The sequence below is a fragment of the Carcharhinus amblyrhynchos genome, chromosome 7 (genome assembly GCF_965287045.1).
Source record: "Carcharhinus amblyrhynchos chromosome 7, sCarAmb.v2.hapA, whole genome shotgun sequence".
Taxonomy (NCBI): domain Eukaryota; kingdom Metazoa; phylum Chordata; class Chondrichthyes; order Carcharhiniformes; family Carcharhinidae; genus Carcharhinus; species Carcharhinus amblyrhynchos.
In genome coordinates this window covers 103,888,263-103,906,088 of record NC_137330.1, presented here as the reverse complement: position 1 = coordinate 103,906,088, position 17,826 = coordinate 103,888,263, and the positions used below count along the sequence as shown (strand labels likewise).

Genomic DNA, 17,826 nt, shown 5'->3' with positions numbered 1-17,826 from the left:
AGGCCATTTATCACCTTACCTTTCTCAATATACTGGGTGGCAAGAAGCAACAGCTGGTGTTCTAACTCTGTCAGATCCTTTATTGCCACATCATAGATGATATAAATCCCTCGCTGGTCCTGGGTGTGAATGAAACTATCCTCGATGGTATAGAAATCATCGTGGTTCTCAATCTCTGAGAACTCCATAAATTCAGTGACAGACTTCTATAAGCGCAATGATAAATATTGGTCAATAATTTACATTCACATGACTTTCTTGTACATCTGACTGGCTGTAAATTAGGAGATGGGAGTGTGCAGCGAGACCTGGGTGTCCCTGTGCACCAGTTGCTGAAGGTAAGGATGCAGGTGCAGCAGGCGGTAAAGATGGCAAATGGTATGTTGGCCTTCACTGCAAGAGACTTTGAGTACAGGAGCAGGGATGTGTTGTTGCAATAAAAAGGGCCTTGGCGAGGCCACACCTAGAGTATTGTGTGTAGTTTTGGTCTCCTTTTTCTGAGGAAGGATGTTCTTGCTCTCGAGGGAATGCAGCGAAGGTTTATCAGGCTAATTCTGGGGATGGCAGTACTGATGTACGAGGAGACGTTAACTAGGTTAGGATTATTTTCCCTGGAGTTCAGACGAATGAGGGTGGATCTCATAGAGACTTATAAAATTCTAACAGGACTAGACAGGGTAGATGCAGGAAGGATATTCCTGATGGTGGGGGTGCCCAGAACCAGGGTCACAGTGTAAGGATTCTGGGTAGACCATTTGGGACAGAGATGAGGAGATATTTCTTCACCCAAAGAGTGGTGAGCCTGTGGAATTCATTACCACAGGAAGTAGTTGATGCCAAAACATTGAATTTATTCAAGAGACAGCTAGATATAGCACTGGGGGCGAATGGGATCAAAGGTTATGGGGAGAAAGCAGGGTTAGGCTACTGAGTTGGACAATTGTCCATGATTGTAATGAATGGTGGAGCAGGTTTGAAGGGCCAAATGGCCTTCTCTTGCTCCTATCTTCCATGTTTCTATGTAAGTAAGGAAATCTAATTTGCACCTTAATCTTAAAGGAACAGTGGCCTTTAGTAGATGAATTTAATATTCTTTCAGATTGCCAACATTGCAAGCAGTAGAATTGTTGACATTGTTCAGCCACTGTTGAGGATTTGCGAGTAAAGAAAGTGTCCCAAATCCATCAGAGGCAATGTTTGAAATGTGAGAAGGATGCAGCTCCGTGCTTTCCACCCTCTTGCAGCCTGAACCACAAACTGCTCACGGGTAAGTTACACAAGTAACTCACTCGCTGTTACTCCAAACAACATGTCACATCATCAGGAGACATGACCTGCTGGATTTGAGGAGCAGAGCTGGCAACTACAAAAAAATGCCATTTTAATGGAGGTACATTCCAAGGACACCATGCACTTAGAAAATAAATCGGGCACCAATTAAACGCTATTCGTGTTCCATGTTGAGGTGATTGTGAACAAGAGTTATTGCGAACCAGAATTATTGCATGTGTTAAGAGTGGAAAAGAGGTTCACCATTCTCTTTAGCAATGGCAAAATGCTATTGTAACATGCAATGCACTATCTATATCACACTCCTTTCATCATACCAATGTCCAACACAAAATAACATTCAGGGCTGGCATTAGGTGGGAGTTCAGGTGTTTCTCGTGTGCCTGTGCAGACTCGATGGGCCGAAGGGCCTCTTCATGATTCTTTGATTCAATGCGGAAATGTATTTATTTCATTAACCTTTGGGTGAGTCCTTCAGGATAGCCAGCTCGGTTACCAGCTTCCCAAAGAGATCTCCAACCCTGCTCTCCACCATGCCATACGCTGGTGATGCAAACATCACTCCACATGCTTCTATAGACAGGGCAGATTCAGAAAGAATATTCCCGACGGTCCAGAACTAGGGATCAGAGTTTGAGGATAAGGGGTAAATTAATTAGAACTGAGGTGAGGAGAAATTTCTTCACCCAGAGGGTGATGAATGCGTGGAATTCACGACTACAGAAAGTAGTTGAGGCCAAAACATTGTCTGATTTCGACAAGAAGTTAGATATAGCTGTTGGGGCTAAAGGGATGAAGGGATATGGGGGGAAGCGGGGATCAGGGAATTGAATTCGATGATCAGCTATAATCAAAATAAATGGCAGAGCAGGCTCAAAGGGCCGAATGGCCTACTCCTATTTATAGTTTCTATGTTTCTGAATGCTGCCCTTTACAGCAGCTGGGAAGGAAGGGGAGGGGATGGATTTTGTTTGACTATTCGATATTTTAAACATATCTCTCCTCTCCATAGCCACATCTCCAGGTCTGGCCAGGGTGGGGGCAGGGTAAGTCCAGTCATAGCAGAAGAGGGACTTCCCAAGTTAAAAGGATCTAATAAATTTGATAATTTTTTTAAAAAAATCCAACTCACTGTATTGTAAACACTTTCTGGAAAGTACCCGTCACCCACTCCCTCCACCATGCAAACCCCCACCTCAGCTGCTTCACGTCTGCGTGGCTTTCTCCCCATTTCTGCTCTCTCCTGCTGCCTTTGATGCCTCTCAACTATGAACCCATCAATCAGACTTCATCCTGCAGTCCCCCAGGTAAGTGTGATCTCAGGGTCTGGAGGCAAGGTGGGGCCCGAGGGATGGGCAGAAGGGGATGTTGGTGGGGGGCGGGAGGGGGGGTGGTAGTGGGTGGTTGGAGTTAGCACTTGCAGGGGCCTTACCTTGTGTTAAAAGGAGGCTGAATTTGAGAGGAGGCTGTTGAAGGAGACGTTCTCACCTGAAGACAGAGCAACCAGGCTTTCCAGGCTCCCTCCCTATGCTCCTGTTACCCCAGCAGAGGGTAAGTCAACAGTAGAGAGGCTGGAGAGGTGGATAGGAGGGAGGGCAGTGGGAAGGGCCATCCAAGGAATTTTACAGAACACTGTGCATCCCACTCCCCCCAGGTTAAATTAAACACTGTCCACTGAAAGCTACATTGCAGCAACTGTGAACACAAACCTTGTAATCTGCTGGTGTGTTATGTAAATAATAATGGGAGCCCATGCCATCTGCAACACCCACGCCACCTTTCTCGGCACTGATGCAACATGTGTCTGCTGCCGTCTGAACCAACTTGCCCCCGCTCAGGGCCAGGCCACAAACGTTGATGGTCAGAGTCCGTTCAATGGATCGGAAGTAATTCAATATTCCTAAACAAAGCCGCTGTGGAGCAAGAATCATATCGCACACAACTTCAATCATCGGCACCCAACAGCACCCAAACTGCAGACAAACAAGCTGAGTAATATTTGAACAGTCTTATTCCAAAGCAACACGGCATGGCATGGTGGCACAGTGGTTAGCACTGCTGCCTCACAGTGCCAGGGACCCAGGTTCAATTCCGACCTTGGGTCACCGTCTGCACGTTCTCCCCATGTCTGCATGGGTTTCCTCCAGGTGCTCCGGTTTCCTCCCACAGGCCAAAGATGTGTGGGTAGTGTAGGGTGTCGAAATTTGCTGATGACACCAAGATTGGGGGAAAGGCAAATTGTGCGGAGGGTGTGGAGCGTCTGCAGAAGGATCTAGATAGGCTGGGCGAATGGGCCAGGAAATGGCAAATGGAATTTAATGTTGGCAAGTGTGAGGTGGTCCACTTTGGTAGGAAGAATGGTAGGAAGGACTATTACTTACGGGGCGAAAAACTGCAGCAGGCGACGGTGCAGAGGGACCTCGGGGTCCTTGTGCATGAGTCGCAAAAACCCAGCCTGCAGGTGCAGCAGGTGGTCAGGAAGGCTAATGGGATGCTGGCCTTCATAGCGAGGGGGATTGAATATAAAAGTAGGGAGGTCTTGCTGCGGCTGTATAGGGCATTGGTGAGGCCGCAGCTGGAGTACTGTGCGCAGTTTTGGGCGCCGCACCTGCGCAAAGATATTTTGGCCTTGGAGGGAGTGCAGAGGAGGTTTACTAGGCTGATACCGGAGTTGAGGGGGTTGAGCTATGAGGAGAGGCTGAATAAACTAGGCTTTTACTCGTTAGAGTTTAGAAGAATGAGGGGAGATCTCATTGAGACGTATAAGATGATGAATGGGATGGATAGGATAGAGGTGGAGAGACTCTTCCCGCTCAAAAAAGACAGTAGGACTAGGGGGCCTCAAGATAAAGGGGGGGCGGTTTAGAACGGAGTTGAGGAGGAACTTCTTCACTCAAAGGGTGGTGAATCTCTGGAATTCTCTGCCCGTTGAAGTGGTGGAGGCTGCCTCGCTAAATATTTTTAAGACGCGGGTTGATGGGTTTTTGATAAGAGAGGGGATTAAGGGTTATGGGGAGAAAGCGGGAAAGTGGAACTGAGCAGCGACAGATCAGCCATGATCTTACTGAATGGCGGGGCAGGCTTGAAGGGCTAGATGGCCTACTCCTGCTCCTATTTCTTATGTTCTTATGTTCTTAGGTGGATTGGCCATGCTAAATTGCCCTTTAGTGTCCCAAGATGTGTAGGTTAGAGGGATTAGCAGGGTAAATACAGGGGGTTACAGGGATAGAGCCTGGATGGGATGGAGGGTTAGCGCAGATTTGATGGGCCTAATAGCCTCCATCTGCACTGTAGGGATTCTATGATCTTTAAACAACATGAGTGAAAAGAAGAATATCGGGAATCTGAATGAAAATACTTTAGATCCACAACAGTTCCCTTCAACCAGCATTTCAGAGAAGAATCCCATTGAAAGATCACATTTAAAATGTCGACCCTTCATTCTTTTTCATATATAGACCAGTCTGTTTTACATTTACTGTGTTCAGTGTAATTATTCGGAACATCGCATCAATTTCTACGCGAAACGCAGCCAGCAAATTAATTCTTGTCAAATTTAGATTTATATTGTTGGCAAAATGTGATTCAGCATCATCTGAGAGGCAGACATGAAGTGTAGCAGGTTTGGCTGATCTGCGTAAGGCACGCTGTTACCTGAAGCTCTCGAACCCTCAAGTGGCGCAGGAAGAGGAGGGACAAATAAGCGCCCTCGGTCATGGCAGGGTCTTTTGCGCTCTCCTCGTTTCCTTCATCCAATCCCAGTAACTGCATGGTGTCTGTGTAGCTGTAGCTGGGTGCGACACAAAAGAAAAAGGTTTATTTATTAGTCACAAGTAAGGCTTACATTAGCACTGCAATGAAGTCGTTGTGAAATTCCCCTCGTTGCCACAGTCTGGGTCACTGCACCTAACATAAGAACATAAGAACATAAGAAATAGGAGCAGGAGTAGGCCATCTAGCCCTTCGAGCCTGCCCCGCCATTCAATAAGATCATGGCTGATCTGTCATGGCTCAGTTCCACTTTCCCGCTTTCTCCCCATAACCCTTAATCCCCTCTCTTATCAAAAACCCATCAACCCGCGTCTTAAAAATATTTAGCGAGGTAGCCTCCACCACTTCAATGGGCAGAGAATTCCAGAGATTCACCACCCTTTGAGTGAAGAAGTTCCTCCTCAACTCCGTTCTAAACCACCGCCCCTTTATCTTGAGGCTGTGCCCCCTAGTCCTACTATCCTTTCTGAGCGGGAAGAGTCTCTCCACCTCTATCCTATCCATCCCATTCATCATCTTATATGTCTCAATGAGATCTCCCCTCATTCTTCTAAACTCCAACGAGTACAAGCCTAGTTTATTCAGCCTCTCCTCATAGCTCAACCCCCTCAACTCCGGTATCAGCCTAGTAAACCTCCTCTGCACTCCCTCCAAGGCCAAAATATCTTTGCGCAGGTGCGGCGCCCAAAACTGCACACAGTACTCCAGCTGCGGCCTCACCAATGCCCTGTACAGCTGCAGCAAGACCTCCCTACTTTTATATTCAATCCCCCTCGCTATGAAGGCCAGCATCCCATTCCCCTTCCTGACCACCTGCTGCACCTGCAAGCTGGGTTTTTGCGACTCATGCACAAGGACCCCGAGGTCCCTCTGCACCGTCGCCTGCTGCAGTTTTTCGCCACGTAAGTAATAGTCCTTCCTACCATTATTCCTACCAAAGTGGACCACCTCGCACTTGCCAACATTAAATTCCAGCACATCTTTCCCAGCACATCTAACCCAGCACATCTTTCAGACTCAGTGGGAGGAAACTGGAGCACCCGGAGGAAACCCACACAGAGAATGTTCAAACTCTGCACAGACAGTGACCCAAGGCAGGAATCGAACCTGGGTCCCTGGTGCTGTGAGGCAGCAGTGCTAACCACTGTGCCACTGTGCCGCCCCAGAACACTTGCGAAAAAGAACGGGTGAGAAAGAATCCTGCTGGGTGTGCAGCCAGGTTGAAAACTCAAATCGCTGCAGATCAAGTTTTTTTCCATCTTTCCCAGGTATATGGGGCAGCAATTGGCACCCAATTCCTGACATGCCAAGACAGCAGGCATTTTCACAAGGATGTCAGAGTTCTTTATTTGGCACCACCAGGAGCAAGGAACACAGGATTGGCACGTTCTATTGTAGTTAAGTGAAAATTAAAGGATGTTCCGTAAATTTCACTTGAATTTAATTAAAATCTTGACACTTGCTCATTAGTAGTCGACAGCTTGCTTCCTAACCAGCAAGAGCCAAGATCCCTTGTCATTCCGGAACCACAACTCATCGCGACTAGCTGGTGTGTTTTGTCATTTTTTTCATGTGGTGAAGCACTTTCCTAAGGGCAACGCCTTGCAGTTGGCAGACGATCCAGTTCCAGTTTATTGGATGGCCTCAGCAGGGAGAGAATCATCGGATCTGAACTTTCCCAAAAGTGGCAGAGTCAGAATGCAACTGGGCAGAAAAGAGGCAGATGGAGTTTAATCCTAATAAGTGTGAGGTGATTCATTTTGGTAGGACAAACTTGAATGCGGATTACAGGGTCAACGGCAGGGTTCTGAGGAATGTGGAGAACAGACAGATCTTGGGGTTCATATCCACAGATCTCTGAAGGGTGCCTCACAAGTGGATAGAGCCGTGAAGAAGGCTTCTAGTGCGTTACATTTATTAACATGGGGTTAGAGTTTAAGAGCCATGGGGTTTTGTTGCAACTATACAGGATATTGGTGAGACCACATTTGGAATATTGTGCTCAGTTCTGGTCACCTCACTATAAGAAAGATGTGGAAGCATTGGAGAGAGTGCAGAGGAGATTTACTAGGATGCTGCCTGGTTTGGAGGGTAGGTCTTATGAGGAAAGGTTGAGGGAGCTAGAGTTTTTCTCTTTAGTCATGATGTGGATGTGCCGGTGTTGGACTGGGGTAAACACAGTAAAAAGTCTGACAACACCAGGTTTTAGTCCAACCGATTTATTTGATAGTAAATACGCAAGCTTTTGAGGTTTCCCTCTTCATCAGGTGAATGGAGAGTTCTGGCCTCAGACAGAGCATATAAAGCACAGACAGTTTAGAGATTACTGATTAGAACGCGAATCTTTACACCTAACCTGCTGTTCAAGTCCTAAAGTGGCCGACAATGTGTGTGGAAGGAGCACTGATCACAGGTTAAAGAGATGTGTATTGTCTCCAGACAGTACAGTGAGTGAGGTTTTGCAAACCCAGGCAAGCCACAGATAGTGCGACATGAACCCAAGATCCCTGTTGAGACCGTCCTCATGTGTGCGGAACTTAGCTATCAGTCTCTGCTCAGCGACTCTGCGCTGTCGTGTGTCGTGAAGGCCGCCTTGGAGAATGCTTACCCGAAGGTCAGAGGCTGAATGCCTGTGACCACTGAACTGTTCGCCAACAGGAAGGGAACAGTCTTGCCAGGTGATTGTCAAGCAATGTTCATTCATCCATTGTCGTAGCGTCTGCATGGTCTCCCCAATGTTCACGACACACGACAGCGCAGAGTCGCTGAACAGAGACTGATAGCCAAGTTCCGCACACATGAGGACGGTCTCAACAGGGATCTTGGGTTCATGTCGCACTATCTGTAACCCCCGTGACTTGCCTGGGTTTGCAAAACCTCACTTACTGTACTGTCTGGAGACAATACACATCTCTTTAACCTGTGATCAGTGCTCCTTCCACACACATTGTCGGCCACTTTAGGACTTGAACAGCAGGTTAGGTGTAAAGATTTGCATTCTAATCAGTAATCTGTAAACTGTCTGTGCTTTATATGCTCTGTCTGAGGCCAGAACTCTCCATTGACACTATTCTCCCCTGAATCTGGCTAAGTTAGGGGTTCTATTCGTAGACATGCAGGGTAGAATAGGTGTAGGGTGATGCGGCGGCACGGGCTCGTTGGGCCGAAGGGCCTGTTTCCCATGCTGGGTTGTTCTCTGTTCTCTGTATTCACCTGACAAAGAGGGAAACCTCGAAAGCTTGTGCGTTTACTATCAAATAAATCGGTTGGACTAAAACCTGGTGTTGTCAGACTTTTTACTGTGTTTTCTCTTTAGAGCAGAGGAAGATGACAGGGGACTTAATAGAGGTTTATAAGATGATGGGGGTTGGACGGTTGGTCAGTGGGGGTCTAATCAGCGGGTGGCGGGGGGGGTGGTTGGTCAGGGCAGTCTGTTGGGGGATCGAATTGTCAGTCAGTGGGGTCAGATGGTCAGTGGAGTGAGGAGGCTCAGGAGATCAGTAGGTGTCCTGTGGAGGTTTGAGGATGTGGGGGTTTTGTGTGGGGGTTTGTGTGGTTGGGGGTTTGTGAGGATGGTGAATGGTAGGTGGGGGGCTCCGGCAGGTAGAGGGGTGTCCAATAGAGCTTTGAAAGTTGGAGGGTACTCATGGGGAGTTGGGGGAGTGTGATGGTCAGTTCTATAGTTACCCATGAATTCAAAGTGTTTATAAATCCTCTAACTTTTCCTGGATCATTATTACTGTAAAACTGTCAGAAAAATTTGTGATTTGCAATTTAAATTGTACTTTTGGATAGTTTTGACTTCAGGACAATTGCCCAAAGAGAATTTGAACATCCCAGGCAGTTGACCACGGGACTTCAAACTATTTCCTCGTCGCAGCTTTTTTTAATTCATGGAACATGGGCGTCGCTGGCTGGCCAGCATTTATTGCCCATCCCTAGTTACCCCTGAGAAGGTGGCGGTGAGCTGCCTCCTTGAATCGCTGCAGTCCATGTTCTGTGGGTTGACCCACAATACTGTTAGGGAGGAAATTCCAGGATTTCGACCCAGCAACTAACAAGAAATGGTGATATATTTCCAAGCCAGGATGGTAAGTGGCTTAGAGGGGAACTTACAGTTGGTGGTGTTCCCATGTCCTTCTCTATGGAAGTAGTTATGGGTTAGGAAGGTGCTGTCTAAGAATCATTGGTGAATTGCTGCAGTGTATCTTGTAGATAGTACACATTGCTGCTACTGGGTGTCGGTGGTGGAGGGAATGGATGTTTGTAGATATGGTGCCAATCAAGTGGGCTGCTTTGTCCTGGATGATGTCAAACTTCTTGAGTGTTGTTGGAGCTGCACCCATCTAGACAAATGGGGGATATTCCTTCACACTCCTGACCTGTGCCGTATAGATGATTGACATTCAAAAAGATCATTCTCTCTTCCTTCCTCTCCCGTTGGGAAAAAGTTACAAAAGTCTGAGGTCACGTGCCAATGGACTCAAGAACAGGTTCTTCTCTGCTGCCATCAGACTTTTGAATGGACTTACCTTGCATTAAGCTGATCTTTCTCTACACCCTAGCTATGACTGTAACAGTACATTCTGCACTCTCTCATTTCTTTCTCTCTGAACGGTATGCTTTGTCTCTATGGCACGCAAGAAACAAAACTTTTCACTGTATGCTAATACATATGACAATAATAAATCAAATCAAATCAAAAAATGGGATGCTGGGTTTCCTAGAGAGGGATTGAATATGGAGAAAGAGAGGTGATGTTGAACTTTAACAATAAAGTGGTTTGGCCACAGTTGGAGGAATAGCAATTACTGCCCCACCATCAGCAAAGAGCAGCGAGATGTTGGGAGTGGTTTTGTGGTACAGGAGGATGCAAGAGAAGGTGCAGTAACAAAGATCCCCTCGCCCCTAATCCCTTCACTCCACAGGTTTCAATGTAGCCCATGTTCACAAATAATTACAGGTGATGAGACAGTTGGTGCAGGGATCATTTCTCACCCTTGATCTCTGATCTTTTGTGGAGAAAATACGCGGGCAGTGCGTTTGTTCTGATTGGCATTCTCCAGCTCCCAGTCTTTGATCTCTGCAGGTGAACCACTCTCTTTACATCTTGGCTCCTGATGAGGAACACAACCCAAGCAAATAAACACCAAACATTCATGGAATCGTGAAAATCCCTACAGTGCAGAAGAGGGCCATTCAGCCCATCGAGTCTGCACCGACAACAATCCCACCCAGGCCCTATTCCTGTAACCCACATATTTACCCTGCTGGTCTCCCTAACAATTTAACATGGCCAATGCACCTAACTCGCACGTCTTTGGGAGGAAACCGGAGCACCCGGAGGAAACCCATGCCGACACGGGGAGAACGTGCAAACTCCTCACAGACATGACCTGAGACCAGAATTGAACCCAGGTCGCTGGTGCTGTGAGGCAGCAGTGCTAACCACTGTGCCACATGCTGCTTCCCACTTGCATCTTTCTGTGACCTTTTACAAAGTGAACAGTTGTATAGTGGCAATGTTACAGAAGTCTGGGCTATTGCTCCAGAGACATGAGTTCAAATCTCACCAGGTTAGCTGGGTGAGCTTGAATATAATACATAAAATCTGGAATAAAAAGTCATAGTAATGATAATCATGAAAATGTAGGATTGATACAAAAACCCACCAATACATGGTGACCTCTACATGGTGACTTCTTGGGGAGGTGATGGCCTGGTGGTATTACCGCTAGACTATTAATCCCGAAACTCAATGTTCTGGAGACCTGGGTTCGAATCCCACCATGGCAGATAGTGGGATTTAAATTCAATAAAAATATCTGGAAACAAGAATCTATTAATGACCATAAAACTGTTGGAAACCCCTTTTGGTTCATTAATGTCATTTAGGGAAGGAAATCTGCTGTCCTTACCTGGTCTGGACCCAAAACCACCACAATGTGGTTGACTCTCAACTGCCCAAAGGTAACTGGGGATGGGCAATAAATGCTGGCCAGCTAGTGATGCCTATGTCCACAAATGATGAAAAAACACTCCAGAGGCACAGCAACTCTCCTCGGAGGAGACCTAATAAGGCACCCAATTATATCAAACCCTGTTCCAGAGACAGGACAGAGGCAGCACAAATGACCTACAGCCAGGAAGGAGTGACCCTGGGAATCCCCAATGTTGACTCCAGCACTGGGTCAAACGTGGACAAGGAAACCTCCTGCTGATAACCACCGATTGCTCTCTCTCAGCAGATGAATCGGTACTTCCCCACATTGAACACCATTCAGGAGAAGGTTTCAAGAATATAACCTGAACAGGAGCAGCTGCTGACATTAGCTCCTGGCATCACTGATGTCAGTTGGTTTCAGGGAGAAATCTGGATTTTCTTGGGCACTGTGATTTAACTGAAAATTGAAAGTGCACTTACCATTGAATGAACCTTCCATTTGGGAATTTTTAAGAAAGAAAATTCTTATTTTAAAAATACCAGACAGATGGCGAAAATTCCCAAGTCCTCGGGGGAGCGGGGGGATGTGCCAGAATGGCTTCCAATTAGGCAGGAATCCTGATAGGTTGGGCCCTAACATTACATTGGGGATTTGCACAGCCTTGTTATGGAGAAGGTCATCTACCCAGCCAAAATAAGGGGGCAGAGCCTGTTCACATCCCATAGCCAAGCCAATCCATTACAACTGGTCATCCCAATAGAACCAGGGGCACCAGCCACCTGATTGGCCAATGTGGGCTCTTCTCAGGATTGGAACTTCCTCCCCCCTCTGGATTATTATCTGATTTAACCATCACTACCCGACCAAAATATCATACAACGCGCAATGACATTGGGACATGAGCTTGATATCATCTTGTGCGATTTCATACACTTCGGGGTCGAGTGCACGCCTGCCCGAGCAACGTAACATTTTGGCCACACTTCCAGTTGTAGGGAGAGGGGGTATAAAAACTGAGACCCTCCCCCAGCACGCCGTCTCCTGCTGCCACGAAACACAACGCGGATGATGTGGAGACTCCCACCTGACATCTCTCACTTTTTTTTATTCATTCTTGGGACATGGGCGTCGCTGGCTGGCCAGCATTTATTGCCCATCCCTACTTACATGGGCAGAATGGTAGCACAGTGGTTAGCACTGCTGCTTTACAGCTCCAGGAACCTGGGTTTGATTCCTGGCTCGGGTCACCGTCTGTGTGGAGTTTGCACATTCTCCTCGTGTCTGCGTGGGTTTCCTCCGGGTACTCCAGTTTCCTCCCACAGTCCAAAGATGTGCGGGTTAGGTTGATTGTCCATGTTAAAATTGCCCCTTGGTGTCCAGGGATGCGTAGGTTAGAGGGATTAGTGCGTATGATATATGGGGGTAGGGTCTTGGTGGGATTGTGTTCGGTGCAAACTCAATGGGCCGAAGGGCCTCTTTCTGCACTGTAGGGTTTTATGATTCTATGATACTTATCCTTGAGAAGGCGCTGGTGAGCTGCCTTTTTGAATCGCTGCAGTCCACGTGCTGTGGGTTGTCCCACAAAGGAAGGGAATTCCAGGATTTTGACCTGGTGCTCCGGTTTCCTCCCACAGTGTGAAAGACGTGCTGATTAGGTGCATTGACCTGAACCGGCACCAGAGTGTGGCGACTAGGGGAATTTCACAGTAACTTCATTGCAGTGTGAATTACTTGTGACTAATAAATAAACTTTTTTAAAAATCCCCTTGATACCACGGGAGAAGTGTATAAAATCAAAGAGTCAGTTCCACACTCACTTGATGGAGATTAGCACCTCCATAGATTCTGTTCCAAATATAACTGGTGTGTTGTCCCACTTGATGTGAAGTTACAGCCAGAGGTTGCACAGTGTATGGCTCGTGCACTGCCACTGCGTGCTGACGGAGCGTGTCCATCACTTGGTTTGGGTCTGAAATCTAGTTTCGAGTGAACAGAAATAGAACATCAGGTCCATTTGTCCAAAGAAATATTTATTCTATTGAATCTCAAGCACAGATGATGAGGGCAGTAACTGAATATCACAGTAAGCGAGAGTAACACGGTAAGATAACATGTGCTGTCCTTTTGCCATTGAGACAAAGCAATGTTTGGAGTTAACAATGACACAGGAGGCCCTAAAACTCAGGGCACACCAGTGTGGGGCCCACTAAGACCAGGACGCATGAGCAGGCCACCAAAAAGCCCCCTGACCCTGCTCTGAGTTCACACAGAGTTCACAGAGAGCTCAGAGGGAGTTCACAGAGAGTGCAATATAATTCTACCGCAGCATTTCCTGAATTAATCTCGCTCCTGTCAATAATTTTGTACAGACAAATTTGGAGATGTTATTTCTGCCCATCTCGCCATAGAACCGAGGAAATAAAAATGCAAAAGGCAGCCATTCGATCAATCACCCCTTCAAATGTTAGTACTTTAATTACAATGATCTATCCTCAAGCCTCTTCCTTGCCCTTTCCTCCAATCCTTTTATACAACTCTTTACATGGGTGGGAGGTAGAGGCCTAATAGAAAGATTTAAATTGACGTTTCATTCTCAAACGCACAAAGGTTGTTGTGCATTCAAACCTAAGGACAAACTCGCTTATTAGAAATTGATCTCTCTCTACATCCTTAGCAACCACTCACCGTGCCAAATGGTCTGCAGTATTTGAACGGATAATAATCAAGTCTGTTTCATTGGATTAAGGTACAGCTGACAGCTAACTGGTATTCCAAAACCAGAGAGAATGAAGATTAATAATTAATCCATTGTCTCCGCTGCAGAGAGCTAACAGAATTTACTATGTGTAAGCCGTGACTGATTATACTCTCACTCAAAGAGATATGGATTCAAGTCCCACTCCAGACCCATTACCTATATTCTGATGCCGTGCTGAGGGGCTGCTACGCTGCTGTGTGCACCATCTTTCAAATGAGATGATTAAACTAAAGCCCAGCCTCCCCTGCTGAAGCGAATCTAACTAAAATATACCGGGCATTGTCACATTGCTGTTTTGGGGGTCCTTCCTGGGTGTATAAAGTGACTACATTTCAGAAGTGCTTCACTGACTGTAAAGTGTTTTGGGATCAACCAGTGGTTCCCAAACTGTGGCTCATGAACCCTCGTGAACCCCAACGTCTCAGGGGATTTGTGGGAAAGATCCTGCAATGGCCGACACAGAAGTGTCTGCCCCCCAGCCCCCCAGCCCCCCCACCCCCCCAAATTAATCTCAGCTATTGGTTCGAGAGTAGCCTGCCACTCGGGGTGGTCAACGTCTAAAGCAGCCAATCAGGTATGTAGACCCTCCCAACTGACAGACTACTTGGCCAATGATTGCTGTTGTGCACAGACCCCAGAGAACACGCCTTGTCTGGTGGCAGGAGCTGGAGTTGGAGAGAAACGTGTTGTGTCTTCTGTCATAGTTGTAACGTTTTACAGCACAGAAAGAGGCCCTTCGGCCCATCCTGTCTGCACCAGCCATCAAGAACCTATTTGTTCTAATCCCTTTTCCAACACTTGGTCTGTAGCCTTGAATCTATGATGTTTCAAGTGTTCATCTAAGTACATCTGAAATGTTATGAGGGTTCCCATCTCTATCATCCCTTCAGGCAGAGAGTTCCAGATTCCCACCACCCTCTGCATGGAAAGGGCTTTCCTCAAATTCCCTGTGAATAGCCTGCTGCTTATCTTAAATTTATCTATCTATTGATGCCTCTACTAAGAGAAAATGTTTCTTCCTATCTGCCCTATCTATGTCCCTCAGAATTTTGTCTACTTTTTGTATAATTTTGTCCCCCCTCAGCCTTCTCTGCTCCAAGGAGAACAACCCCAGCCTGACCAGCCTCTCTTTATAGCTGAAACACTCCAGCCCAGGCCACATTTGATGAATTTAGTGCAATCACACCTTTCCAATAGTGTGGTGACCAGAACTACACTCAGTACTCCAGCTGTGGCCTAATGGCTGTTTTATCCAGCTTCATCTTAACTTCCCTGCTCTTATGTTCAGTATCTCATTTAACAAAGGCAAGTATCTCATCTGGCTTCTTGACCACCTTATCTCCCTGTCCCACTGCCTTCCGGGATCTTTGGACATGTATCCCAAGGTCCCTTTGGCCCTCTGTACTTCCCAGCATTCATTGGGTACTCCATTGATTTGTTTGTCCTCCCACAATGCATCACCTTACACTCCTTAGGGTTAAATTCCATTTGCCACGTTCTGCCCATCTGACCAACCCGTCTATATTGTCCTGTATCTAAAGCTTTCCTCCTCGCTATTTACCACACCACCAATTTTCGTGTCCTCTGTGAGCTTACATTCACATCTCGAACAATAATGTCCACTACAAACAGCAAGGGACCCAGCACCTGCACCTCGGAGCTGAGCCTTCAGGGAGGTATCTGTATGTTCATTTTAATGTTTTCTATGTGTCCCTTCCCATTCTGACCCCTCGTCTAAATTCCTGCAGGGACAGTGAGAAGATTGGACTGCCCTCAGTAAGGGCCTGGGAGAGAGGAACATAGACCATACCAAACACTGGGGGCTGGCAGGGAGGTGCTCAGTGTTATAAGCATGTCCAGAGTGAGGAGCCAGATCTGATGTGCCTGACATGAGAGATTGGGGGGGCCAAGGTGAGGTGGTGGGAGCTGAGGTGAGGGGGTGGGGGGCTGAGGTGAGGCGGTGGGAGCTGAGGTGAGGGGATGGGGGGCTGAGGTGAGGCGGTGGAGGGGGTGGGAGCTGAGGTGAGAGGGTGGGAGGCATAGGTGAGAACAGGAACAAGGAGTTTGTGGAGGAAAGATGTGATTGGGGAGGGGGGAGGAGTCTGAGGTCACGTACCAACCAACTCAAGAACAGTTTCTTTCCTGCTGCTGCCTGAATGGACTTATCTCGCAGTAAGTTGATCTTTCTCTACACCCTAGCTATGACTGAAACATTATATTCTGCACTTTTCCCTTTCCTTCTCTATGAACAATATGCTTTGTCTGTATAGCACACAGTGGGAGTAATACTTCTCACTTGGGGAGGGGGAGGTGTGGTGGTGGTGCTGGAGGTTGTTTAGCTCAGTTGACTGGACAGCTGGATCATGATGCAGAGCAATGCCAAGTGCACAGGTTCAATTCCCGTGCCAGCTGAGGTCATTCATGAAGGCCCCATCTTCTCAACTTTGCCCCTCATCACCACCAGTCAGTGTTGATGATCGTTTGGGACTATGGAGACTTTACTTTTATATTGATATCAATTCAGAATTCTCTAGACAGCAAAACTTATGTCCTTGATGCAACTCAATGGGGAAGAAACAAATAGCTCCAAAAACAGGTGGGGGGGGAATCCAGGCAGCTTCATCCTGTGCCACTGTCATGAGCCTATGTGCCAGTCTCTTAAGCAATGACACAGGAACCTGCTCAGTCTCAGCTGGGCAGCGCTGTGTGACGGAATAGATCTTAAATCGTGCAAAGATAATTGCGTTTTCATATCATTCAATAATGTTTAACGTGATTAGAACATGACATGCCTTCATATTTTGGCTACCGCATGAACATGATGCTAATGCTCTGTCCCCACTTAAACCTGTCCCGTTGCCAACCTGGGGATGAGAGACAGAAGCCATTTAGACAGAGCCTGTTTTGAATTTGATGAAATAATTGAGCCAAAAGCCTGATTTTGGACAGAAAATTGACATAATCGATTACTTCCACTGGTGATGTATTATCATTACAAACAAATTCAGAGTGGCGCAAAGAATATTGAGCACAGCGGCGCAGTGATTGATGCCAGGCCAACATTTATTACCCAGCTCGAACTGCCCTTTGCTGAGGTACCAGCCTCTGCCCATCATTGTCGCAGTTTTGATGCCACCTAGTGGCAGCCTGGGCATTTTCGCCCCGCAATTTACAGTCAGGTATATTACTGTGGGCCTAAAGTTTCATGTAGGCCTGACCAGGTAAAGAAAACAAATTTCCTTCCCTAAAGGACATCAGGGAACCAGGTTTTTTTTAAAACAACAAACCCAGTAATTTATTGGTCACTGAAACAAGTTTATTAACTGAACTTAAATTCCCCAACAGCTGTACTGAGATTTAAACTCATGTCATCGGATCATTAGTCTGGGCCTCTGGATTATTACTGCGGTCCTATAGCCACTAGGCTACGCTGACTTGGAAAAGCAGCCAGCATAGTCAAGGACCCCATGCACCCCAGACATTCTCTCTTCCAAATTCTTGCGTCGGGAAAAAGATACAAAAGTCTGAGGTCACGTACCAACCGACTCAAGAACAGCTTCTTCCCTGCTCATTCATCAGACTTTTGAATGGACCTACCTCGCATCTTTCGCTACACCCTAGCTATGACTGAAATTGCATTGTGCACCCTCTCCTTTCCTTCTCCACTATGTGTTTAATCAACGGTATGCTTTGTCTGTATAATGCGCAAGAAACAATACTTCTCACTGTATCCCAATAAATGTGACAATAATAAATCAAATCAAATCAACTGTATCTTTTACTTGCAGGGTAGTAGCAACACTGCAAAAGATTTCAAATGAGCCCTTAAAACACCTTTACAATCATAGAATCATAAAATCCTACAGTGCAGAAGGAAGCCATTTCGTCCATCAAGTCTGCATTGACCACAATTCCACCCAGGTCCTATCCTCATAACCCCATGCATTTACCCAGCTAGTCCACTGACAGTAAGGGGCAATCAATCAGAACAATTTCTAGACCTGTACGATTTATTTTCCAATGTTGAGTAATTTCTCCTAAGAGTTTGGAAGTTTTACGCCT

The 17,826-nt window shown here is 46.7% G+C and overlaps 1 protein-coding gene across 1 annotated transcript in view; it reads right to left on the bottom strand.

Moving 5' to 3' along the window:
• The window catches only part of ccdc162 (coiled-coil domain containing 162), a 179,119-nt gene that overhangs the window by 125,773 nt on the left and 35,520 nt on the right, over positions 1 to 17,826 (bottom strand). The window contains exons 11-15 of the mRNA XM_080193446.1: positions 12,824 to 12,982; positions 10,060 to 10,178; positions 4,945 to 5,080; positions 3,000 to 3,203; positions 20 to 206 (exon numbers count right to left, since the gene is read on the bottom strand). Of these exons, the coding sequence (XP_080049572.1) occupies positions 20 to 206; positions 3,000 to 3,203; positions 4,945 to 5,080; positions 10,060 to 10,178; positions 12,824 to 12,982 (805 nt within the window). The remainder of the gene's footprint in view (positions 1 to 19; positions 207 to 2,999; positions 3,204 to 4,944; positions 5,081 to 10,059; positions 10,179 to 12,823; positions 12,983 to 17,826) is intronic.